The sequence below is a fragment of the Bufo bufo genome, chromosome 5, assembly GCF_905171765.1.
Source record: "Bufo bufo chromosome 5, aBufBuf1.1, whole genome shotgun sequence".
Lineage (NCBI taxonomy): Eukaryota > Metazoa > Chordata > Amphibia > Anura > Bufonidae > Bufo > Bufo bufo.
In genome coordinates this window covers 424,041,120-424,068,291 of record NC_053393.1, presented here as the reverse complement: position 1 = coordinate 424,068,291, position 27,172 = coordinate 424,041,120, and the positions used below count along the sequence as shown (strand labels likewise).

Below are 27,172 nucleotides of genomic sequence, written 5' to 3'. Positions count from 1 at the left end.
ACCCTTCAGTTTACCAACAATAGAAGTTAGACCTCATGTACACGACCGTTGCAGGCCATGATCCCTATTGCGGCCCGCAAACAGCAGGTCCGCAATATGCAGGCACCAGCCGTCTGCTCCCCGCATCATGAATGCGGACCCATTTACTTGAACTTGTTCTATTGTTTTATGGTGCGGACAGATCACGGACCCATTCAAGTTTAATAGGTCTGGATCCGTCATGGCTGCCGCACGGATGGGGGCAAATTTCGGTCCCCAATGCATGGAACAGCCACACAACGGCCGTGTGCAAGAGGCCTTAAACTTATAGAACTATAGTTTCCGGGCTCACTTTTTGACCCCTTTGGAATATTGGCACTGAACTTGCTATGCGCCAGTCCTGTGGAACAAACCCTGACAATATAGAGTCCTTAAAGGGGTTGTCTCACTTCAGTAAATTAAATTTATCATGTAGATGAAGTTAATACAAGCCACTTACTAATGTATTGTTATTATCCATATTACTTCTGCTGGCTTGATCCATTTTTCCATCACGTAGCTCATTTCCATGGTTACAACCACCCTGTAATCCAGTAGCGGTGGCCATGTGTACATACTACAGGAAAAAGCATGTGCCTCTCTGGTGGCCGGGATCATAGGAGCGCACATAGGACAGCGCTTTTTCCTATAGTGTGCAAGCACGGCCACCAATGCTGATTACAGGGTGGTCGTAACCACAGAAACGAGAAGTGTATAATGTGATGGACAAATGAGTCTAGCCAGCAAAGGAGGCAATATGGACAATCACAATACATTAGTAAGTGCCTTTGTATTAACTTTCGTTACACGATAAAGACCATTGGCTGAAGTGAGACAACCCCTTTAAATATAAGAAATAAGAGTCTGTCTATTACATTACTTAAAGCGATTGTCCTGCCATTAATATTGATGACCTATCGTCAGCATAGGTCATCAATATCAGATCGGTGGGGGTTTGACACCCGGCACACCTGCCGATCTACCGTTTGAAGAGGAGTCAACTCTCTGCTTCCTGGTCTTTACACTTTGCCTTGTCTCCTGTGGAGCAACGGCGTAGTACAAGTGCTCGCTCCATTCTCTTGAATGAAGTGGGTAGTTGTATTACACTGCACTTCTGAGACGCAGTGTAATGAAGAGGAGGTGGCTCTCACATGCAGCGCCACCTCTTCTTCAAACAGCTGATCTGCTGGGAGTCTGACCCCTGCCGGTCAGATATTGATGACCTATCCTGACAATAGGTCATCAATATTAACCACTGGACAACCCCTTTAATTGTCTTAGGATACGCGGGTGTATGCCATCTGGACTGGTTATTTGTCTATTTTAATCTTTTTAAGGCGCCGCTGCACGTCTTACTGGGTCATACAGGCCACATTTAATGGGGTGGTTACTTTGTCACTGTGCATTTCATTTGACATTTCCGTTTCTTCCATGAATACAGTGGAGTAAAAAATATGAATTACATTTGCTTTCTCCTCCTCACCCTCCACAAATTCTATCTCATCACTTTTATAGGGACAACAATTTTAATTTTTTTTACAATTTTTATAATGGAAGACCATTTGAGGGTTAGCTTTGCACTCATTGGCAATGAGCCTCTCTGTCTCCAGCTTTATTGCTTTTATCTGTTTTTTTTTACATACTCTATTTTATTTTTAATGGGAATGAGGGCTTCATTGCAATATTCCCAAATTTATAGGTTTGTAGCTGCTGACAGGTGCCCTTTAAAGGGGTTTTCTGGTTTCTAGATATTGATGACCCCTGTTCAGTATAAAGGTCATCAATACCAGATTGGTAGGGGTCTGAAACATTGTTCTGTGTATATCTTTTAACATATTTTTATGTATTGGCTTTTTTTTTTTTATATGACTGTGTTCCCTCCATGTGTATTTTGAGAAAAATGAGAGCAGATTTTGGAGGATTTGTTTGTAGAGATTTATTTTCTACTACAGAAGACAACTAAATATATAGGAAATGCTGGCCACATGAAGAATAAGGCCATATGTGTATCTATTCCTTCAACCGGCCTGGCTGGATGTTGTGTACAACCCTTTGGAGTAAAGGGCTGCTTCTGAGGTCTCCATAATGAGCACCCGTACCCATATGTATGTATCTGTTTTTATATGTACATTTAATGGTTTCATTTTGTCATTCGAGTGTTGTTTTCTCCTTCCTGGAATTGTTAGATGGGAACTATGACTTGCCTTACAAAAGCACTAGTATAAAAAAAAGCTTTGCTGAAGAGATAATGGAGTAATTGTGCTGTTTCTTTCTCATTTTTGTAGGCTGGTCCTCCTGAGGCAGAGGATGAGCTGACAGACACCGAAGATAATGAGGAAAAAGATTTAGGCGTCATGGATGATCAGCGCAGTGTAATCCTCCACCTTATCTCGCAGCTCAAGCTTGGAATGGATCTTACCAAGGTACGCAAAGAGAATTCGGCATTATTGCTTTCCTTCAGCGGTTAGACTTCCCTCTTCAACTGAAACAGACTAATTAGATATTACTCCCCTAGTAACAGGATTAAAAAGTTCATACATAACAATCTGGTCAATCATGATGACTGAGAAATGGAAATAGATTTAATTACCCAGATTTGGTTTTGGCTATTCTGGACAACGATAACTGATAACCCATCTCTCTATAGTTCAGGAAGTGCTACTTCACGTATCGATCATTGGAATACATTAAAATAAGGGAACTTGTAATTATAATAATAATAATCTTTATTTATATAGCACCAACATATTCTGCAGCACTTTACAATTCAGGGGCTCATGTACAAACAGTCATAAATAACATAGCAACAGACATGTCAATAATTACAACAAGAGGAACGAGGACCCTGCTCGCAAGAGCTCACAATCTATGAGGAGATAGGAGTGACACAAAAGGTAAAAAGTGCTTGTTTTGTACAATGGTCCAGCCATGTTGGGAGAATAGGGGAGCAGATATAAAGCTGCATGAGCCAGTCACCAGCTGATATATGAAGTGCTTCTGGAGGCATGGGTGCGGTGGAGAGATTGGTGGAGGATCAGGTTCAGGCAATGATTGATGGTCTATATATGGAGAGGAGTTAGATCAGGGGATGTGATAGGCCACTCTAAAAAGATGTGTTTTGAGGGAGCGCCTAAAACTGTGTATATTGTGGTTTAACCTAATTTCCTGGGGTAGGGCATTCCAGAGAACTGGTGCAGCTCGGGAGAAGTCTTGTTGCTGGGAGTGAGAGGTTTGGATTATGGTGGAAGCAAGTCGTAAGTCATTGGCTAAACAGAGAACTTGGGTAGGGTAGTAGACCGAGATGAGGGAAGAGATGTAGAGCGGTGCAGCACTGTGGAGAGCTGTGTGGGTGAGGACAAGCAGTTTAAATTGGATTCTATACTGTATGGGCATTCACTGGCACAGAGTGGAGGCATTGGAGTAGAGGTTAGACAGATAGGTGACTCTGCTTTCTTTCTATCCATAGAAATATCAAAACTATAGCTCAGAGGTTATCATTATACACCCTCAAAAAAATCATTGTTATATTAAGCCATTCTTTTGGTTTGAGGACTGTAGAAATGCAGCGAGCCCCCGTGGGGGCTGTTGTAGAGGATGGGAGTGGTAGTGGCTCTGATGTAGTGTTGTACCTGTGTCACGATGTCCTACATCAAGCCGTTACTCCCTGGGCTTTGATGCAGTAAAAGAGCTGAAGATGAATGAGGCCAGACTTGAAATGTAAAAAGTCCTTTTACTAAGTGCAATTCACTTTTTTTTTTTTTTTTTACGTCGTTCACTGTGTGGTAAAACTGACTTGTGATCTTCATTCTCCAGGTCAGTATGAATCCGGTGAACCATATATATATATATATATATATATAGTTTTTTCTTGCGTTTTGAGAAATGTAGTCTATGAGAAATGTAGTAGTTTCCTATGAAGCCCTGATACAGACATAGGAAACACTATGCAGCAGCCTCTTGTCATTCTCTATGACAGGCTACCGCGTACAAGCTTAAGGTCCTCTGAGCGCCACATGGGGGAGCCAAAACATTACCGGAAGCATACTCTTTCGGTTATACAGGCTGTCACCGACCGTGGCCATGTTTTACATTACCGACATTACCGACGGTTGCGGGTGTCTGCTGTATGAAACAACAGGCACCAGGTTGCTATGGCACCCGCTCTATGTATTTGGCCAGTAAAGCTGGCCATATACATGAGATAACCATCACCCAAACACTCATTCAGCCCAAACACTGTCTCTCCTGATCCTCTCATACTTATGGATGCTCAACTTGGCCGAACATGCGTGTGTAGTGAATTTGGTGTTATCTCCCTAAGAACAAAAGGATTGGGCAGTTGAAATCCAACATGTCTGATCCATAGATGTTGGGGGAGAGTCAGAAAGACCCTACACACATTAGACGGTTGGCTGAACCTGTTAAAATCATCAGGTTTGACTGACATAGATCTAATGTGTATGGCCACCTTAACCGGGCCGACTGGCAGAGGTCCAACACCCTGCAACCCCACCATTCAACTGTTACAGTATATCTTCGGCTCCAGAACTATAAGCCTCCATCTATTGTGTAATGGATGGAGCTGGTAACTGCAGTGCTGCTCCCTTTTATTTGATTGGGAGCAGTTCTGTAGTTACCAGCTCAGTCCAATACACAGTGGACGGAGCTGTCTAGTTCTGGCACCAGAGTTAAATAGTAACAGCTGATTGACAAGGTTGCATGGTGTTGAACTCCCACCAAACTGATATTGATAGCCTATCCTGAGGATAGTCCATCATTATCAAAATCCTGGACATCCCCTTTAAGGACAGGACGTAGTAGCTGCCAGATACTTTCGAGGCTGCTTCTCTTGGTGGAATCCAGTAGAATTGGATTGAAACTTTTACCCTAATTCAGGGTCTGACAACCCACATAAACACAATTGTCAGAAGATTTCCAGTCTTTCTGCAAGAGACCCTGAAATATAATTCAAATGAAAGTATTACACCTGTATTGTAGGCCCAGTCTTCTTCTAATTTACCGCTAGACACACTCTCCAGATTGATGGCTAAATGGGAAACATTCAGCTGTGGTTGTCCAAAATAATTCTTCAACACTGCATTTAAAGTGGATTTGCCATCAGACTAATATGCCCTATGTAAACATAGCATGGTATGGGGACAGGTCCATGGTCTCATAGGGAATCTGCATCACCTGCCTTATAGATTCCCAGGTTGACATGCATATAACTGCCTTTAAAGAAGTACTCCCATAAAAATCTTTATTCTATGGCTCATTAGAAATGTACATGATGTAAATTGTAGTCATGGTAGTCTTCTTACCATTGACTGTATTTGTGAGTTATAACCTCCCTTCTGATTCTTAGCTGTGTCATGTGACCAGCACTCTGATCTCCAACTGACACAGGACAGGAAGTCAGTTACTTCTCTATTCATTCCTATGAGACTGAGAGTGAGGCTCCCATAGGAATACATAGAGAAACTGGCTTCCTGGCCACACATAAGATGCCGTGTCATTTGGAGACTGAGAGGGTTGGTCACATGACACAGCTGAGGATCAGATAGGAGGTTATAACTGTAGCTTCACTACGGTTTCAGAGAAACTGAAACTGTCAGGTCAGAGAATAACATTTTTTGTGAGAGTGCTTCTTTAAAGAAACTTTTTTCTGCTCTAATCATTCCTCTTCCATGTATTGATGCATTTGCTGTGTATGTTTTGTACTGCGGTACTGAAGCTTGCACATGGTGGTTTGTTCAGTTGTTCTCATCCAGCAGCTATGCAGGTAGGTGGTTTCCATGGCAACTGTTGTTCTGGCACCAGACAAAGTTTAATTGCTCCGCCGGAAACTTACAAATGGATACATATTGCAGTGTAACCCAACAGGGAAAAGTAATGATTGCACTTTTAATACAACAAAATACCGTCAGCAGATATTGAGAAAATATTGTGATAATTAAATATATTGTTTTGGTTGCTCACCACATAATAAGCTGATTAGCAGCCCATTTTAGCTTATTCCAATATGTGCAACATTTTCTTTTTCATTTTTTAAAGCCCTTTTTATTCTTTTGTATTTCCTTGTGAATTGAAAATATAATAGTCATTGTTCTATCCTGCTGCTTATATATACGGTACATCTGCACAGTTCCTACATAGGATGGTGCTCTTAATATGCACCATCCTATGGTGCTCTTCTGTGCCGAGAACATGTCATTTCACATTGTCTTTTGATGCATTTGATCTTTCATTTTAATTTCCACACAAACATAGAAAGTCAATTAATCTTCCAGAATTTCCTTGGCAGTGAACGAAAATCAGCTTCCAAGGAGCTCACCAAAAGAATGGCATTCTATACAAACACTGTTCCTTTATTTGTTCCTCCATGATTAAACTAGAAAAGGCAAAAAAATTGGTATAATGCATAGAGATGACTTGCATTGCCAGTGACAGCTCGCATTTTGTAATGGCAGTATAGTATGTCTCCTCTGTCCTAGAAGTTTTAGGTGAGCAGGCTTGGTGGGGAAGAATGAGCAACCTCACTAGTAAATATTATATTTATTGTGTAGATCAAGAAACATTAAAGGGGTTGTCTGACTTCAGTAAGTGGCATTTATCATGTAGAGAAAGTTAATACAAGCCACTTACTAATGTATTGTGATTGTCCATATTGCTTCCTTTGCTGGCTGGATTCATTTTTCCATCACATTATACACTGCCCGTTTCCATGGTTACAACCACCCTGCAGTCCAACAGTGGTGGTCGTGCATGTACATAGTAACTTACTGGGATTGTATTGAAAGTTTCCACAGGGGGAAGGAGACTGACTGGGAACCTACTAATGACTATATTTACAGCTGCCAGTCGAAGAAGGGAACTCACTGGGCACTTACTGGTGTCTGTCTTTAAAGTGGTTATCCAAGATCTATAATGCTCCCTCCCCCCATATGCCCGGGCCCCTGACAGAGGTTGTACTTACCTCGGTCCCTGGCACCCACAACTTATACTGGCACGGCCGCTGCTGCATCTCCCCGTTGCGAGGATGAAAACATCTGGCATCAGGGGAGGGGCAGCCAATAGCGGGCTGCAACGGGAACGAGCCTCCCTATCATCACCCGCCTCTGTGAGGGGCCTAGGCATATGGGGGGCATTATAGATCTTGGATTTCCCCTTTAAAGCTGCCAGATGGGGAAGCTAACTGCCAGTGTAAGCTATTTTAACACGGCCGTTAATAACCTATGCACTGTGTAATAGATGCAATCTATGCTGAACTCAGTCATGTTGTACTCTCCCACCAAGAGGGGTCACAGTACAGTACATCTTGGTCAACCCAGTTACAGTAGACACCCATATCAGATACTACTTTTTCATACCCCCCATTTTGTCTGTTTATGATACTTGTTAATTAGGAAAACATATCCGCATTGTTGTGACCCTTAGGCCTCCTGCACACGAACGTATTTTTTTGCGGTCCGCAAAAACGGGTCCCGTTTTTCCGTGTCCGTTTTTTCGTCCGTGGGTCTTCCTTGATTTTTGGAGGATCCACGGACATGAAAAAAAAGTCGTTTTGGTGTCCGCCTGGCCGTGCGGAGCCAAACGGATCCGTCCTGAATTACAATGCAAGTCAATGGGGACGGATCCGTTTGACGTTGACACAATATGGTGCAATTTCAAACGGATCCGTCCCCCATTGACTTTCAATGTAAAGTCAGGAGTTAATATACCATCGGATCGGAGTTTTCTCCAATCTGATGGTATATTTTAACTTGAAGCGTCCCCATCACCATGGGAACGCCTCTATGTTAGAATATACTGTCGGATTTGAGTTACATCGTGAAACTCAAATCCGACAGTATATTCTAACACATAGGCGTTCCCATGGTGATGGGGACGCTTCAGGTTAGAATATACTAAAAGAACTGTGTACATGACTGCCCCCTGCTGCCTGGCAGGTGCTGCCAGGCAGCAGGGGGCAGCCCCCCCCCCTGTAGTTAACACATTGGTGGCCAGTGCGGCCGCCCCCCCCCTCCCCTGTAGTTAACTCATTGGTGGCCAGTGCGACCGGCCCCCCCCTCCCCTGTAGTTAACTCATTGGTGGCCAGTGGGCCCCCCCTCCCCTGTAGTTAACTCATTGGTGGCCAGTGTGGCCTACCCCCGCCCTCCCCTGTAGTTAACTCGTTGGTGGCCAGTGGGCCCCCCCTCCCTCCCCCTCCTAATTAAAATCTCCCCCCTATCATTGGTGGCAGCGGAGTGTACCGATCGGAGTCCCAGTTTAATCGCTGGGGCTCCGATCGGTAACCATGGCAACCAGGACGCTACTGCAGTCCCGGTTGCCATGGTTACTTAGCAATTTGTAGAACCATTATACTTACCTGCGAGCCTCGATGGTCTGCGTCCGGTCGGGAGCTCCTCCTACTGGTAAGTGACATGACCTGTCACATACCAGTAGGAGGAGCTCCCGACCGGACGCAGACCATCGCAGCTCGCAGGTAAGAATAATGGTTCTACAAATTGCTAAGTAACCATGGCAACCGGGACTGCAGTAGCGTCCTGGTTGCCATGGTTACCGATCGGAGCCCCAGCGATTAAACTGGGACTCCGATCGGAACTCTCCACTGCCACCAATGATGGGGGAACGTGATTTTATCTAGGGGGGGGGGAGATGTGAGGCCGCACTGGCCACCAATGATGGGGGATTCGGAACGTGATTTTAACTAGGGGGGGGGAGAGGTGAGGCCGCACTGGCCACCAATGATGGGGGATTCGGAACGTGATTTTAACTAGGGGGGGGGGGGAGAGGTGAGGCCGCACTGGCCACCAATGATGGGGGATTTGGAACGTGATTTTAACTAGGGGGGGGGGGAGGTGAGGCCGCACTGGCCACCAATGATGAGGGATTCGGAACGTGATTTTAACTGGGGGGGGGGGAGGTGAGGCCGCACTGGCCACCAATGATGGGGGATTCGTAACGTGATTTTAACTAGGGGGGGGGAGAGGTGAGGCCGCACTGGCCACCAATGATGGGGGATTCGGAACGTGATTTTAATTAGGGGGGGGAGAGGGGAGGCCGCACTGGCCACCAATGAATGTAATACAGGGACGGGAGGGGGGGTCTGCCCCCTCCTGCCTGGCAGCACCTGATCTCTTACAGGGGGCTATGATACGCACAATTAACCCCTCAGGTGCGGCACCTGAGGGGTTAATTGTGCGGATCACAGCCCCCTGTAAGAGATCGGGTGCTGCCAGGCAGCAGGGGGCAGTCATGTACAGTACAGACCAAAAGTTTGGACACATCTCCTCATTCAAAGAGTTTTCTTTATTTTCATGACTATGAAGGCATCAAAACTATGAATTAACACATGTGGAATTATATACATAACAAAAAAGTGTGAAACAACTGAAAATATGTCATATTCTATGTTCTTCAAAGTAGCCACCTTTTGCTTTGATTACTGCTTTGCACACTCTTGGCATTCTTTTAATGAGCTTCAAGAGAGAGTCACCTGAAATGGTCTTCCAACAGTCTTGAAGGAGTTCCCAGAGATGCTTAGCACTTGTTGGCCCTTTTGCCTTCACTCTGCGGTCCAGCTCACCCCAAACCATCTTGATTGGGTTCAGGTCCGGTGACTGTGGAGGCCAGGTCATCTGGCGCAGCACCCCATCACTCTCCTTCATGGTCAAATAGCCCTTACTTTCAAAGTTTTCCCAATTTTTCGGCTGACTGACTGACCTTAATTTCTTAAAGTAATGATGGCCACTCGTTTTTCTTTACTTAGCTGCTTTTTTCTTGCCATAATACAAATTCTAACAGTCTATTCAGTAGGACTATCAGCTGTGTATCCACCTGACTTCTCCTCAACGCAACTGATGGTCCCAACCCCATTTATAAGGCAAGAAATCCCACTTATTAAACCTGACAGGGCACACCTGTGAAGTGAAAACCATTTCAGGTGACTACCTCTTGAAACTCATCAAGAGAATGCCAAGAGTGTGCAAAGCATTAATCAAAGCAAAAGGTGGCTACTTTGAAGAACCTAGAATATGACATATTTTCAGTTGTTTCACACTTTTTTGTTATGTATATAATTCCACATGTGTTAATTCATAGTTTTGATGCCTTCAGTGTGAATCTACAATTTTCATAGTCATGAAAATAAAGAAAACTCTTTGAATGAGAAGATGTGTCCAAACTTTTGGTCTGTACTGTACACAGTTCGTAGCATATTCTAACTTGAAGCGTCCCCATCACTATGGGAATGCCTCTGTGTTAGAATATACTGTCGGATCTGAGTTTCACGATCTAACTCAAATCCGATGGTATATTCTAACATAGAGGCGTTCACATGGTGATGGGGACGCTTCAAGTTAAAATATACCATCGGATTGGAGAAAACTCCGATCCTATGGTATATTAACTTCTGACTTTACATTGAAAGTCAATGGGGGACAGATCCGTTTGAAATTGCACCATATTGTGTCAACGTCAAACAGATCCGTCCCCATTGACTTGCATTGTAAGTCAGGATGGATCCGTTTGGCTCCGCACGGCCAGGCGGACACCAAAACGACTTTTTTTCATGTCCGTGGATCCTCCAAAAATCAAGGAAGACCCACGGACGAAAAAACGGTCACAGATCACAGACCAACGGAACCCCGTTTTGCGGACCGTGAAAAAATACTGTCGTGTGCATGAGGCCTTAGGCCATAGCAGTGAGTAGATGCAAAGGGCCAGATTGATCATTAGCTCAAGTCAGAATAAGGCCTCAGGCACACGACAGTATTTTTTCACGGTCCGCAAAACGGGGCTCCGTTGTTCCTTTGATCCGTTTCCGTTTTTGTTTCCAGACATGAAGGAAAAAGTAATTTTGGTGTCCGCCTGGACGTGCGGAGGCAAACTGTCACGAGGGTATCGAGAACCACACCTGACTCCGTTATACCCGGGGTCAGGAAGTCGCAGCGGTTGGCTGCACGCTCTATTTAAGATAGGGCTGTTTTCTTTATGGTAGCTTTCTGGGTTTGCTTTGCAAACCCTTTTGGCTCACTCAGGGATCCGTAGCTCCTTCTCCTCAGCTGTTCCTTGTCCAGCACTCCCAGACCTCCTTATATTCCTCTCTCACACTTCTCTGGTTGCCAGAGATAGAGCTTCCTGCCTGGACATCTATTCTGACCTTCTGGAGCTGTGTTGCTGCGTTCGCTGGTAGTTGGTCCAGAACGCTACCCTCCGGATCCCTGTTGGACCTTTTTGGTCTATTGTGGTCACCCACCTGGGTGTATGTGTTTGTCTGTTTTGTCTGTCCTCTCCCTGGTGTTTCCCTCTTAGTGATAGTGGTGCGGACTAGCGATCCCACCGGCCTGTTCACTATCTAGGGCTCATATTAGGGAAAGCCAGGGTTTAGGCACGCGATCGCCGCACGGGTGAGGAACCCGTCTAGGGACGTCAGGGCAGTCAGGTGCCAGCCGCAAGGTGAGTTAGGGGTCACCACCTTTCCCTCTCCCTTGGGCAGGGCTTTCCCTGTTTTCCTCCCTGTGCGTGTCGTCGGTCATTACATTATCTCTGGCCCTTATTTTGTGTAGGTAAAAAAAAAAAAAATTTTTTTTTTACCTACTTAGAATCCAGTATGGATCAAATTGCTGCTCTGTCCAAACAATTTCATGGCCTGTCTTTGGAGGTGGTAGGATTGAAGGCGTCGGTCCTCCAGCAACAGCAGCAATTGCAACTGACTGCAAGCCCAGTGGTTGCTACTGGTAACCAGGTTGTTGCGGAACCCAAGGTCCCTCTCCCTGACAGATTTTCTGGGGGAAGGGACAAGTTTTTGACATTCCGTGAGGCCTGTAAATTATACTTTAAACTGCGCCCTTACTCCTCTGGTAATGAAGATCAGCGGGTGGGGGTTGTTATTTCCCTGCTGCAGGGGGATCCGCAGTCCTGGGCGTTCTCTTTACCTACTGATTCCCAGGCTCTTCGGTCAGTGGATGAGTTTTTCGGGGCCTTGGGTCTCATATATGATGACCCTGACCGAGTCGCACTGGCTGAATCAAGATTACGGAGACTTCTACAAGGAGAGCGGCCGGTAGAGGAGTATTGCTCTGAATTCCGTAGGTGGGCTACGGATACCCAGTGGAACGACCCGGCTCTCAGGAGTCAGTTCTGCTCTGGGTTATCCGAAAGGGTTAAGGATGCGCTTGCATTATATGAGACCCCCTTTTCCCTTGATGCGGTTATGTCCCTTTCTATCCGAATAGATAGACGCCTTAGGGACAGGTTGAAAAAACCGGAGCAATTGGTAACCCCTCCCAAGCAGCAGTTAGTCTGTACGGACTTAGACGAGCCTATGCAGCTAGGAGGAACTACTCGTCAGCTCTGTCCTCCTGAGGCTCGCCGTAGGCGTGGGGTTTGTTTTTTTTGTGGGGAGAGGGGTCATTTCATTAATGTCTGTCCTTCTTTCCTCAGAAACAAAAGACCGTCGGAAAAACTACTAACCCCAGGCGGTGTGGAGGATGTCAGCCGGGGGGTATACGTTTCCTCCATACGAACATCGCAATTTGTGTTGCCAGCGGTTATTATTTTTGGTGATAAGACGGAGACTATTTCTTTCTTTCTAGACAGTGGAGCAGGGGTAAATTTGATAGATGCCCATTTTGCCCGCACTTTGGGTTTGTCTCTCTGTACGTTACAGAGACCCATTCCCATATTCGCTATTGATTCTGCTCCCCTGTCTCAGAGAAACCTCACCCACATTGTTCATAATTTACACCACCATAACGAGATGCTTTCAGGTTATGTTCTGGAGGGGCTTCCCACTCCGGTAGTGCTGGGTCTTCCCTGGTTGGTGGCGCACAATCCAGTGGTGGATTGGCAGGCCAGGGAGATATTGGAGTGGAGTGAGCAGTGCAGAGAAAATTGCTTAAATAGCAATTGCTTAGTCGCCTCCATAACTACCCTACATACATTTATTTCGGATTTTGAGGATGTTTTTTCTGAAAAGGGTTGTCAGAAGTTACCACCTCATCGTCCTTATGATTGCCCGGTTAACCTTATTCCCGGCGCAAAATTACCCAAGGCCAGGTTATATAATCTTTCGGGTCCAGAGAGACAAGCCATGAAAGATTATATCTCCGAGAGCTTGGCTAAGGGACACATCAGACCCTCTTCTTCACCCGTGGCTGCAGGGTTTTTCTTCGTTAAAAAGAAAGATGGGGGCCTGCGTCCTTGCTTAGATTTTCGCGAATTAAATCAGATAACCATCCGAGACCCATACCCTCTTCCTCTCATTCCTGACCTGTTTAATCAGATTGCGGGTGCTAGGTGGTTCTCCAAACTTGATCTTAGGGGGGCCTACAATCTGATTCGTATTAAGGAGGGGGATGAGTGGAAGACAGCGTTTAACACCCCTGAGGGGCATTATGAAAATCTAGTTATGCCTTTCGGTCTGACCAATGCTCCTGCCGTCTTTCAACATTTCGTTAATGAAATTTTTAGTCATCTAACCGGCAGGTTTGTGGTAATATACCTAGATGATATTTTAATTTATTCGTCTGATCTGAAAACACATGAGGTGCATGTCAGACAAGTACTGCAGGTCCTACGGACTAATGAATTATATGCTAAAATTGAAAAATGTGTCTTTGCCGTTCAGGAGATACAATTCCTGGGTTATTTTTTATCTGCTTCAGGTTTCCGTATGGATCCTAGGAAGGTCCAGGCAATTTTAGATTGGGATCTTCCTGAGAACCTCAAAGCACTACAACGGTTCTTGGGCTTCGCGAATTTCTATAGGAAATTCATTAAAAATTATTCACTTATTGTAAAACCGCTTACTGACATGACTAGGAAGGGGACTGATTTTTCTAAATGGTCTGACGCCGCTAAAGTTGCCTTTTCCTCTCTAAAAGAGAGGTTTACCTCAGCACCTGTACTAGTCCAACCTGATGTCTCTCAGCCTTTTATTGTTGAAGTCGATGCGTCAGAGGTGGGAGTGGGGGCGGTGCTGTCTCAGGGTCCGTCTCCTGGCAAATGGCGTCCTTGTGCTTTCTTTTCTAAAAAACTATCTGCAGCAGAAAAGAACTACGATATTGGCAATAGGGAACTATTAGCTATTAAACTTGCGTTTGAGGAGTGGCGTCACTTTTTAGAGGGGGCAGTCCACCCCGTCACTGTGATTACGGACCACAAAAATCTTCTGTATCTCGAATCAGCTAAGCGTCTCACCCCTAGACAGGCTAGGTGGTCGCTATTTTTTACCAGGTTTAACTTTGTGATTACCTATCGTCCTGGGGCAAAGAACACCAAGGCAGATGCACTATCTCGTTGTTTCCCTGGAGGGGGTAATGTGAGTGATCCGGTGCCCATTCTTCAAAGAGGAGTGGTTGTTTCTGCGGTACACTCTGTTCTGGAGGGGAAGGTATTAGAGGCCCAGGGGGACGCCCCGGTCTCTTGCCCCTCAGAGAAATTGTTTGTACCGTTGAACTTACGTTTCGAATTATTAAAGGAACATCATAATTCGGCACTTGCTGGGCACCCGGGTAGTAAAGCAACCTTGGAGCTATTGTCTCGTCGTTTTTGGTGGCCAAGGTTGCGTCAGGATGTATTGGATTTTGTGTCTTCTTGTTCTACCTGTGCGCGCACGAAAGTCTCTCATACACGTCCTGCAGGGTCTCTATTACCACTCGTCATTCCCAATAGACCGTGGACACATCTGTCAATGGATTTTATCACTGACTTACCTTTGTCTGCGGGTAAAACAGTTATTTTGGTAGTAGTGGACAGGTTTAGCAAAATGTTACACTTCATTGCGTTACCCGCACTACCTAATGCTAAGACTCTTGCTCAGGTATTCGTCAGTGAAATCGTGAAGCTTCACGGGGTCCCCTCCGATGTTGTTTCGGATCGGGGTACCCAGTTTATTTCTAAATTTTGGAAAGCTTTTTGTTCCCGTTTGGGGGTACACTTGTCCTTTTCCTCAGCTTTCCATCCTCAGTCGAATGGACAGACTGAGCGTACCAACCAAAACCTTGAGACATATCTAAGATGTTTTGTGTCTGAAAACCAAGAGTTGTGGTCATCATATTTACCGTTAGCTGAGTTTGCCATAAATAATCGTCGTCAGGAATCCACTGGCAAGTCACCATTTCTTGGTGCATATGATTTTCATCCCCAGTTCTGTACTTTCAAAGAGGGTGGGTCTTCTGGGGTTCCCGAAGAGGAACGGTTTTCGTCATCTCTTTCATCGGTATGGCAGAAGGTGCAAGCTAACTTGAAAAATATGGGAGGTAAATACAAATGCATGGCTGATAAGAGACGGTCGCCAGGTCCGGACCTAGGAGTGAATGACTATGTGTGGTTGTCTACTAGGAATATTAAATTGAAGGTTCCCTCTTGGAAACTGGGTCCTAGGTTTATTGGCCCTTACAAAATTGTAGCCATCATCAACCCCGTGGCTTTTCGCCTGGAGTTACCTCAGACTTTGAAAATTCATAATGTTTTTCATAAGTCGTTACTCAAAAAATATGTTCCACCTCTAGAACCATCACCGCTGCCACCCCCTCCTGTTGTCGTGGATGGTAATCTAGAATTTCAGATATCCAAAATTGTTAATTCTCGTCGGGTCCGCAGCTCTCTTTAATATCTGGTGCATTGGAGAGGTTACGGTCCCGAGGAAAGAATGTGGGTTCCTGCATCTGAGGTAAACGCTGACAGGTTAGTTCGGGTTTTTCATGCCTCTCATCCTGAGAGACCTGGTCCTGAGTGTCCGGAGGCCCCTCGTAGAGAGGGGGGTACTGTCACGAGTGTATCGAGAACCACACCTGACTCCGTTATACCTGGGGTCAGGAAGTCGCAGCGGTTGGCTGCACGCTCTATTTAAGATAGGGCTGTTTTCCTTATGGTAGCTTTCTGGGTTTGCTTTGCAAACCCTTTTGGCTCACTCAGGGATCCGTAGCTCCTTCTCCTCAGCTGTTCCTTGTCCAGCACTCCCAGACCTCCTTATATTCCTCTCTCACACTTCTCTGGTTGCCAGAGATAGAGCTTCCTGCCTGGACATCTATTCTGACCTTCTGGAGCTGTGTTGCTGCGTTCGCTGGTAGTTGGTCCAGAACGCTACCCTCCGGATCCCTGTTGGACCTTTTTGGTCTATTGTGGTCACCCACCTGGGTGTATGTGTTTGTCTGTTTTGTCTGTCCTCTCCCTGGTGTTTCCCTCTTAGTGATAGTGGTGCGGACTAGCGATCCCACCGGCCTGTTCACTATCTAGGGCTCATATTAGGGAAAGCCAGGGTTTAGGCACGCGATCGCCGCACGGGTGAGGAACCCGTCTAGGGACGTCAGGGCAGTCAGGTGCCAGCCGCAAGGTGAGTTAGGGGTCACCACCTTTCCCTCTCCCTTGGGCAGGGCTTTCCCTGTTTTCCTCCCTGTGCGTGTCGTCGGTCATTACACAAACGGATCCGTCCTGACTTACAATGCATGTCAATGGGGACGGATCCGTTTGACGTTGACACAATATGGTGCAATTGCAAACGGATCCGTCCCCCATTGACTTTCAATGTAAAGTCAGGAGTCCCTATTAATATTAATATAATATACCATCGGATCAGAGTTTTCTCCAATCCGATGGTATATTTTAACTTGAAGCGTCCCCATCACCATGGGAACGCCTCTATGTTAGAATATACCATCGGATTTGAGTTAGATCGTCAAAACTCAGATCCGACAGTATATTCTAACACAGAGGCGTTCCCATAGTGATGGGGACGCTTCAAGTTAGAATATACTAAGAACTGTGTACATGACTGCCCCCTGCGGTAGCGTCCTGGTTGCCATGGTAACCGATCGGAGCCCCAGCGATTAAACTGGGACTCCGATCGGAACTCTCCGCTGCCACCAATGATGGGGGGGGATTTTAATTAGGGGGGGGGAGGCCGCACTGGCCACCAATGAATTAAATACAGGGGAGGGAGGGAGGGGGGGCCGCACTGGCCACCAATGAATTAAATACAAGGGAGGGAGGGGGGCCGCACTTGCCACCAATGAATTTAATATAGGGGAGGGAGGGCGGTCTGCCCCCTGCTGCCTGGCAGCACCTGATCTCTTACAGGGGGCTATGATACGCACAATTAACCCCTCAGGTGCTGCACCTGAGGAGTTAATTGTGCCGATCACAGACCCCTGTAAGAGATCGGGTGCTGCCAGGCAGCAGGGGGCAGTTATGTACACAGTTCTTAGTATATTCTAACTTGAAGCGTCCCCATCACCATGGGAACGCCTCTGGGTTAGAATATACTGTCAGATCTGAGTTTTCACGATGTGTGGATCTGCGGATCCGTCTGTGCGAAAGTAGCTACGGACATGGATCACGGACACGGATGACAATCTTGTGTGCATCCGTGTTTTTCACGGACCCATTGACTTGAATGGGTCCGCAAACCGTTGTCCGTCCAAAAAATAGGATAGGTCATATTTTTTTGACGGACAGGAAACACGGATCACGGACGCAGATGATCAACGGTGCATTTTCCGAGTTTTCAACGGACCCATTGAAAGTCAATGGGTCCGCAGAAAATTACGGAAAACGGAACAACGGACACGGATGCACACAACGGTCGTGTGCATGAGGCCTAATGGAGTGAAAAAGTTGCATTTTTCTACGCAATCATTTAAACTGCGCAAAAATTTGCGCCTTTTATTGGCTCTGCACTATGCTCGGCAGTTTTCTGAAAGTGGGCGTGTTTTCTTATGTAAATTAATCTCTAGACAGATTTACTATTGCGACAATTTAAAAAGTCGCAAAAAAATGCGCAAAATCACTCCAGTGTGGACCATGCTTATCTTATGCGACTTTTTAAAAGAACATGGGACTTTTTTGTAAAGACGTGCAACTTTTTTAAAGCCGCTTGCTTACTGACGGATAAACTGCTATCGTCCAACCACATTTATCACATTCTTAAAGGGCCGATCATAAATCTGACTTGGCTAAAACGGACTTTAGCCATATGTGAAAGTGGAGTGAGCTGTCAGAGTAATGATAAATCTGGCCCAAAGAGTTTCTTCCACCTTAGGGCTGTGATGGCTAACCTCTGGCACTCCAGCTGTGGTAAAACTACGACTCCCAAGATCTCCTCTTGCTTGTCTGTTCTCAGAACTCCATAGAAACCAATGGAGCATGCTGGGAGTCGTAGTTTCACAACAGCTGGAGTGCCGGAGGTTCCTCATCACTGCTAGGGGAACCAGCTTGTCAATGATCATGATGAGCCATGTGTTCATAATGAGAGCAGTGAAAGGATGCTATTACATGGACTTATTGCAAGTTAATCAGTGCTTGTTTAATGCCTTCCTGTCATGGTGATTTTCCACCAGATGTGGTGGAAATGGAAAACAAAAGCAATTCTGACACAGTTTTTTGGGTTTTGTTTTTACAGTGTTAACTATGCAGTAAAACTGACCTGTTCACTTTATTCTCTGGGTCAGTCCAATTATGGTAATGCCACATTTGTATAGTTTTTCTTGTGTTTTAACACTGAAAACAACATAAAATTTTTGGAAAAATTAAATTTTTTATTTGCCCCCCAATTTTGGGGTGTGTATGACTTTTTTAAACCTTTTTTTCCAATTTCTTTGGGGAGGTGAAGCGATAAAAAACAGCAAATTGGCCATATTGTTTTTTTTTTTCCTATTACACGATTCACCGTATGGGATCATTTAAAAAATGTTTTTAATAGTACGGGTGTTTTTGTTTTCGGATGCCTATGATGTTTTTTTATTGTATATTTTTATTTTGAGGAAATGTTGACTTTTTATATTTTTTATCATTTTAAAAACTTTTTTTTACCTTTTTTTGTAATCATTAGATTGCTATTTCTATTCTCTCATGGATTTTAAACTATTACTCAATAGATAATTCAGTATATTCCAATGCAGTGCTGCTACCAGCAGGCTTGAATTGGAATATATCAATAATAAGCCTAGAAGCCTAGTACAGGCTGTCTCTTATTACTTTAATGGTACCCCTTACCTGATCTCAGTCAGAGGTCAGCGTGAGTGAGGGCTCATGCACATGGCCATAGTTTTGCACACGAACATATTTTGTTTCCGTTTTGTTTTTGCGGTCCGTATGAGGAACCATTAATTTCAATGGTTCCGCAAAAAAAATGAAATGTACTCTGTGCATTCCGTTTCCGTATATCCATTCCTCTAAGGCCTCTTCCACACGTCCGTATGGCTTTTTCAGTATTTTGCTGTCCGTTTTTAACGGTTCTGTTTTTCCGTTTTTCTGTTTGGTTTCCGTTTGTGATCCGTTTTTTGCAGATCGTTAACAGAAGCATACAATTATGTTTAAACAGTAAGTACATAAAAAAATTGGGCTTGGCATAAAATTTTCAATAGATGGTTCCGCAAAAACGGAACGGATACGGAAAACATACGGATGCGTTCCGTTTTATTTTGCAGACCCATTGACTTGAATGGAGCCACGGAACGTGATTTGCGGACAATAATAGGACATGTTCTATCTTTGAACGGAACAGAAATACGGAAACGGAATGCATACGGAGTACCTTCCGTTGTTTTTGTGGATCCATTAACCCCTTAAGGACCGGGCTCATTTTCACCTTAAGGACCAGGCCATTTTTTGCAAATCTGACCAGTGTCACTTTAAGTGCTCATAACTTTAAAACGCTTTGACTTACCCAGGCCGTTCTGAGATTGTTTTTTCGTCACATATTGTACTTCATGTCACTGCTAAAATTGGGTCAAAAAAGAAAATTTTTTTGCATAAAAAAAAATAAATTTTACCAAAAATTTTGAAAAATTAGCAAATTTCAAAGTTTCAGTTTCTCTACTTCTGTAATACATAGTAATACCCCCAAAAATTGTGATGACTTTACATTCCCCATATGTCTACTTCATGTTTGTAGCATTTTGGGAATGATATTTTATTTTTTGGGGATGTTACAAGGCTTAGAAGTTTAGAAGCAAATTTTGAAATTTTCAGAAATCTTCAAAATCCCACTTTTTATGGACCAGTTCAGGTTTGAAGTCATATTGTGAGGCTTAGATAATAGAAACCTCCCAAAAATGACCCCATTCTAGAAACTACACCCCTCAAGGTATTCAAAACTGTTTTTTCAAACTTTATTAACCCTTTAGATCTTCCACAAGAGTTAATGGCAGATGGAGAAACAATTTTGAAATTTCTATTTTTTGGAAAATTTTCCAATATAATCAATTTTTTCCAGGAGTAAAACAAGGGTTAACTGCCAAACAACACTCAAAATGGGTTGCCCTGATTCTATAGTTTGCAAAAACACCCCATATGTGGTCGTAAACTACTGTTTGGCCGAACGGTAGCACATAGAAGGAGGGGAACACCATATGGGTTTTGGAAGGCAGATTTGGCAGGACTGGTTTTGTTTATACCATGTCCTATTTGAAGCCCCCTGTTGCACCCCTAGAATAGAAATTTCAAAAAAGTGACTCCATCTAAGAAAGTACACCCCTCAAGGTATTCAAAACTGGGTTTACAAACTTTGTTAACCCTTTAGGTGTTCCACAAGAGTTAATGGCAGATGGAGAAACAATTTAGAAATTTCTATTTTTTGGAAAATTTTCCAATATAATCAATTTTTTCCAGGAGTAAAACAAGGGTTAACTGCCAAACAACACTCAAAATGGGTTGCCCTGATTCTTTAGTTTGCAAAAACACCCCATATGTGGTCGTAAACTACTGTTTGGCCGAACGGTAGCACATAGAAGGAGGGGAACACCATATGGGTTTTGGAAGGCAGATTTGGCAGGACTGGTTTTGTTTATACCATGTCCCATTTGAAGCCCCCTGTTGCACCCCCAGAATAGAAATTTCAAAAAAGTGACTCCATCTAAGAAAGTACACCCCTCAAGGTATTCAAAACTGGGTTTACAAACTTTGTTAACCCTTTAGGTGTTCCACAAGAGTTAATGGCAGATGGAGAAACAATTTAGAAATTTCTATTTCTTGGAAAATTTTCCAATATAATCAATTTTTTCCAGGAGTAAAACAAGGGTTAACTGCCAAACAACACTCAAAATGGGTTGCCCTGATTCTGGAGTTTGCAAAAACGCCCCATATGTGGTCGTAAACTACTGTTTGGCCGAACGGTAGCACATAGAAGGAGGGGAACACCATATGGGTTTTGGAAGGCAGATTTTGCTGGACTGGTTTATTTACACCATGTACCCTTTCAAGCCCCCTGATGCACCCCTAGAGTAGAAACTCCATAAAAGTGACCCCATCTAGGAAACTACGGGATAAGGTGGTTGTTGTTTTGGGACTATTTTTGGGGTAAATTTGATTTTTGGTTGCTCTATTTTACTCTTTTTTGAGGCAATGTAACAAAAAAATTAAATTCTAAAATTGTTTCTACATTCGCGATTTAGTTTTGTGGAACACCTAAAGGGTTAACATAGTTTGTAAAGTAACTTTTGAATACCTTGAGGGGTGTAGTTTCTTAGATGGGGTCACTTTTTTGGAGTTTCTAGTCTAGGCTACATCAGGGGGGGCTTCTAATGGGACATGGTGTAAAAAAAAAAACTGTCCATCAAAATCTGCCTTCCAGAAACCGTATGGAGTTCCCTTCGTTCTATGCCCTGCCGTGCGGCTATATAGCCATTTACGACCACATATGGGGTGTTTCTGCAAACTACAGAATCGGGGCAATAAATATTTAGTTTTGTTTGGCTGTTAACCCTTGCTTTATTACCGGCAAAATGGATTCAAATTGAAATTTTGCCCAAAAATGGGTGTTTTGGCACAGTTTTTATTTAATATTTTTAACACCGTTCATCCGAGGCGTTTGGTCAAAAGTTATTTTTATAGCGACGACTTTTACGCACGCGACGATGCCCAATATGTATGGCTCTCAGACTTTGGAAACACTAAGCAGGCATCCTAAAACTGCGGCCCTCCAGATGTTGTAAAACTACAATTCCCACCATGCCCTGCTGATGGCTGTAGGTTGTCTGGGCATGCTGGGAGTTATAGTTTTACAACATCTGGAGGGCCGCAGTTTGAGGATGCCTGCACTAAAACTAATATTTTTTGGGGAAAGAAAAATTGTTTCCGTGTCTCCAAAGTCTGAGAGCCATAGTGTTTTATGTTCTCTAGTGGACTGTTGGGGATTATAAAAATTTAGTACTCCATGGAAGTGTGATACTCCCTGAAGCAATTGATAATGCAGAGGCCCGGATGATCGGGGCACGTGTCACATTGAGTAGTGGTGTCCTTCCGTATCCCCCTCTTGTGACACACTCTGCACTTTTTTTGGGTTCGTCCCTTCTTTCCAGTATGGGGGACCACACCTGGAAAGTGTTGGCCAGGGACGATCCGGGCGCCTCCAGTTCCCGAGGTACTCCGGCCTTCTCTTTCCCGGTCCGAAAAGATCAGGGCCTTGAGGACTGCCTCATAGAACTGGAGGAATGTCCCTGTGCTGCCAGCGCTTCGGGATAGTACAAAAGAGTTGTACATGGCAACCTGTACCAAGTAGACCGTAACTTTTTTGTACCATGCCCGGGTTTTGCGCATGGCGTTATATGGCGTGAGGACTTGATCAGAGAGATCAACTCCTCCCATATACCGATTGTAGTCGACGATACAATCGGGCTTGAGGACCGTTGCCGCGGTACCTCGCACAGGGACAGGGGTGGTGCCGTTACCGTGGATTGTGGACAGCATAAGGACATCCCTCTTGTCCTTATACCTGACCAGCAACAGGTTTCCACTGGTAAGGGCACGGGTCTCACCCCTGGGGATAGGTACCTGGAGGGGGTAGGCAGGGAGGCCGCTTTGATTTTTCCGCACGGTCCCACAAGCGAACGTGGATCTGGCGGCAAGGGACCTGAACAAGGGAATGCTGGTATAAAAGTTATCCACGTACAAGTGGTAACCATTATCCAGCAGTGGGTACATAAGGTCCCACACGAGTTTCCCGCTAACACCCAGAGTGGGGGGACATTCTGGGGGTTGAATATGGGAATCTCGCCCCTCGTACACACGAAATTTGTAAGTGTACCCTGAGGTACTCTCACAAATTTTGTATAGCTTCACGCCATACCTCGCCCGCTTTGTGGGAATGTATTGGCGGAAACTGAGTCTCCCCTTGAACGCAACGAGAGACTCATAAACCGCGACCTCCCTTCCAGGTACGTAGGCCTCCATGAATTTGGCCCCAAAGTGATCGATGACCGGCCGTAACTTATACAGCCGGTCATAGGCAGGATCACCTCGGGGTGGACATGCTGCATTATCGGAATAATGCAGACATTTCCGGATGGCCTCAAACCAACTGTACAGTGGGGTCTGGTATAGGACGTCCCCACTCCAGTATTGCCTGACACTGGGTTTTTGGACTAGACCCATATGCAGCACGAGGTCCCAAAATGTCCTCATTTCGGCTGCACTGACCGGCGTCCAGCCACCGGGTCTAGCCAAAACTGAGCCTGGGTTTTGAGCGACGAACTGTTGGGCGTACAGATTCGTCTGCTCCACCATCAAATTCACCAGTGGGTTACTGAAAAAAAAACTAAAATAGTCTATTTCAGTAAACCCCACTGTGGGAATCTGGATTCCAGGATTGCCAGCAAAATCCGGAATCTCAGGCTCAAAGTCCACTGGGGGACACCAACTAAGTTCATCGGCAGGGGGCTCCGGTGGACTTATTTGGTGGGCCGGGAAACCAGTACGAACCCCAGGGCGGCTCGTACTAGGGTGGGCCACAGGATCCCTAGCATGTGGGGCCCCTGGCTCCGCCTGGCCGCGTCTCCGCCGCCTTGGTGGCTCATCGTCATCCGATGATGATGAGGAGGATGCGGATGATAAAAGGAATGTGGGGTCATCCTCATCCTCACTGGGGCTCTCAGAGTCGGAGGCAATCTGAGCGTATGCCTCCTCGGCCGAGAACATCCGGCGGGCCATGGGTGTGTGTGCGTGTGTGTAAACCTTTATTATATATGTGTGTGTGTGTGGGGGCAACGGGTGTTCGCGTACTAAAAAAGGCAAAAAAAAGGGCAAGTGTTAGGAAAAAAAAAAGTTTAAATTTGCTGATCAGCGGTACAACGCTGATCAGCGGTCGGTGGGGCGGTGGGGTGGTGGGGCGGGCGATGCGCTAACAGTGGACGGACGCTAAAAAGTGCCGGCCAGTCAGCGCACGCAGAAAAAAAAAAAGTGGTGGTGGGGGGGTGGGGGGGGGTCCGGGTTAGGGTTAGATGGAAGTTTGGAATAAAAGTACTTTTTCTTTTTTTTTTTCTAACTTACTTTTCCCCTCTTTCCCTGCCTAACGGTGCCTCTCCCTCACTGACCCTAACCTACCTGGGTGGCGATGGGTGCAGGAGGGTGATGTATGCCGATTAGGGGGACGCAGGAGCTGGTGCTGGACGATGCTGCACGGTCAGGGTGCTGGACAGGAAGAGGAGGGGAGAGAGGAGCGCAGGAAGTTTGAATCTCGCGCCTCTCTCCCCTGCACCAATCAGCACCCTGGACAGCGGCGTTCAGCACCAGGGCCAGCACCGCCTCTCCAAATCCTCGGACTGCGATAGGTGGTGTATAATTACTCCACCCATCGCAGTCTTTTTCCGGTTCATCGGGTCACAGGACAACCGAATGGACCGGAAACGCAGAAAACCGCAGGTCTGAATTGACCTGCGGTTTTCTGCGATCGCCGATACGGGGGGGTCAAATGACCCCCCCCTGCGTTGTTACGGGATGCCGGCTGAATGATTTCAGCCAGCGTCCCGTTCCGATTAACCCCCGCGGCGCCGGAATTCCGATTTTAAGTCAGGACGTACCGGTACGTCCTTGGTCCTTAAGGACTCGGGAAATAGGGCGTATCGGTACGTCCTATGTCCTTAAGGGGTTAAAATGAATGGTTCCGCATACGGACCGCAAACGGAATCTGCAAAAACGGAACAGAAACGTTAAAAAACTTTTGTGTGCAAGAGGCCTAAAAGATAGAACTTGTCCTATTATTGTCCGCATAACAGACAAGGATAGTACTGTTCTATTAGGGGCCAGCTGTTCTGTTCCTTAAAATAAATGCACACGGACATCATCCGTATTTTTTGTGGATCTGTTTTTGCGGACCGCAAAATACATAAGGTCGTGTGCAAGAGGCCTTATAGTGTGGAGAAACAGTAGTGGTAACAGGTCATGGAGATTTTGGATGGTTGCTTTCTGAATGAATTGTCCTCTGTGGTTAGACTGTAGAGGTTGTCGTTGGCCAATAACACAATGGGGCAGAGTCACACTCCTCTTGCTCACTGCTCAATTAAACACTTAAAAATTAAAAATAATGAATATCTTTATTTAAAATATGTATTAAACTGAGGAGAAGACTCTAAACTCTTCTTGCACTACTAGGCAGAGATAAAGTGAAGAGAGTGACAAACATAAATACCCTAAGATGCCCCCGAGGAGATAATAACCATATAATGTTCACCTGGGAGAATCCCAACTAGGGTATTGTAAAAATGAGACACTACTCAATTTTCAACGCTGAACATAAATAATCTCGCTGTGTCTGCGTTGGTGCTCAAGTGGGGTAGGTAGATACTGTATGGGGTAGGTAGGTATGTGCATCTCGAGCATTTGGCCGTATAACGCAAATGCACAGTGGTACACTTTGGGGTGCGGTGAACAGTATCATTATGGGGAAGTTTGAGGGGGGATCTATAAGTGAGCCATATAATCAGATATATTATTCAGAGCACCGTAATGGAGAGATCAAGATGCCAACCACTGATATTGTAGAGTTGCTGCCGCCTGTCTATATATAGTATATATTGAGGGGCTGTCCTAACCCTCCTGTGGAGCCGAGCCCATGCCCCAGCAAATCAGGAAGTTTTTTAAAAATAAAAAAATGTTGGGGCTGTAAAACAAAACATAAAACTATTTGCGTTTTTTTCCCCAATTCCAGTCTATTTGAATTTTCTTTTCAGCTTCCCAGTACATCATATGCAGTGTAAAATGGTGCAAAAAAAACAAGCCTTCACACGGATTAAAGGTATTTCTCTGCTAGCAGCGGAAATGAAGCAAAGTAGAATGGGACAGTCAGGAGCATATCACATTTCCTTGTAGTATGTAGTATAGTATTTACACAGTACAGGCTGACATTTGCAGTCATCTGTAGTCTGTGGCTGCCATACAACCGCCTGTCAGACTAGATGGAAGTCCCACTCTATTTTCGGATTCTGCTGCTCCCATTGAAAATATTTTATTAGATAATGACTTGCTCTTCGTACAGTTCTTTACTATAATAAGGAAACAGTTAAAACCAGAAACTGGGCAAATCCCCGCCAGATCCCATTATAGTCAATGAACTCTGGCGGTGCACGGCCTTATCCGGCTATGCTGGATACGATGAACTACGGTAGGCTATTCCTCTCCTGAAACAGCCTGCCGGACACCTTTACCGGTGCGGAAGAAGCCAAAAAATATAACAATAAATAATATAATAATCTCTGGTATATTTGGATGCCTTCGGCTAAAGCAGCCCTAGAAAGTGTACTACAAGTAGAATTTCAGAATAATGTTCTTTCATGTAACAGAACAAGATTATTTCATATATTTCAGTGTACTACAGCGTTGTTGGTCTTTGTAGTTTATTGACTGAGGCTCTTTTCCCCAGGAGTATTACTTGTATTATGGATGGCACAGTCTTTGAACCATGCACTTGTGTAGCATTTATTACAAATTGCTTCTTCAATTGTTTCTACAAGATTATATATAAATCCCATACATAGCAATTTTGGCAGTGAAATTCTAATGACACCATCATAAAATTGCTCTGTAAGTAGGAGGACTACATGGGGTTTAAATATTGCCTGGACTTGGAGTCCATAATATTACTTTAGTATAGTGAACCTTGCCATGAAATCTAACTAGCCAGGTTCCATCTTTGACCTATAAAATGGATATCTCAATTAGATATATGATATCTTTTTTTTATAAATAAATGTCAAGATTTAATTGGAGAAATAAAATGTGTAAAGAGATTGTGCGCAATTTTTTAATCAAAATGTGACTGAAATTCTACAGAGGTACATGATAATATTCTGGCTACCTGCAGTCTCCGGCAGGGGGTGTAGGCTGCCCTTCTAGTAACTGTATAAACAGTATGCAGTAAGCTGTTATGCTCCTTCT

General features: G+C 44.9%; 1 protein-coding gene across 1 annotated transcript in view; it reads left to right on the top strand.

Annotated features, from left to right (window-relative positions):
- The window catches only part of OSBPL10 (oxysterol binding protein like 10), a 469,724-nt gene that overhangs the window by 382,661 nt on the left and 59,891 nt on the right, over nucleotides 1-27,172 (top strand). The window contains exon 7 of the mRNA XM_040433369.1: nucleotides 2,304-2,441. Coding sequence (XP_040289303.1) covers nucleotides 2,304-2,441 — 138 coding nt within the window. The remainder of the gene's footprint in view (nucleotides 1-2,303; nucleotides 2,442-27,172) is intronic.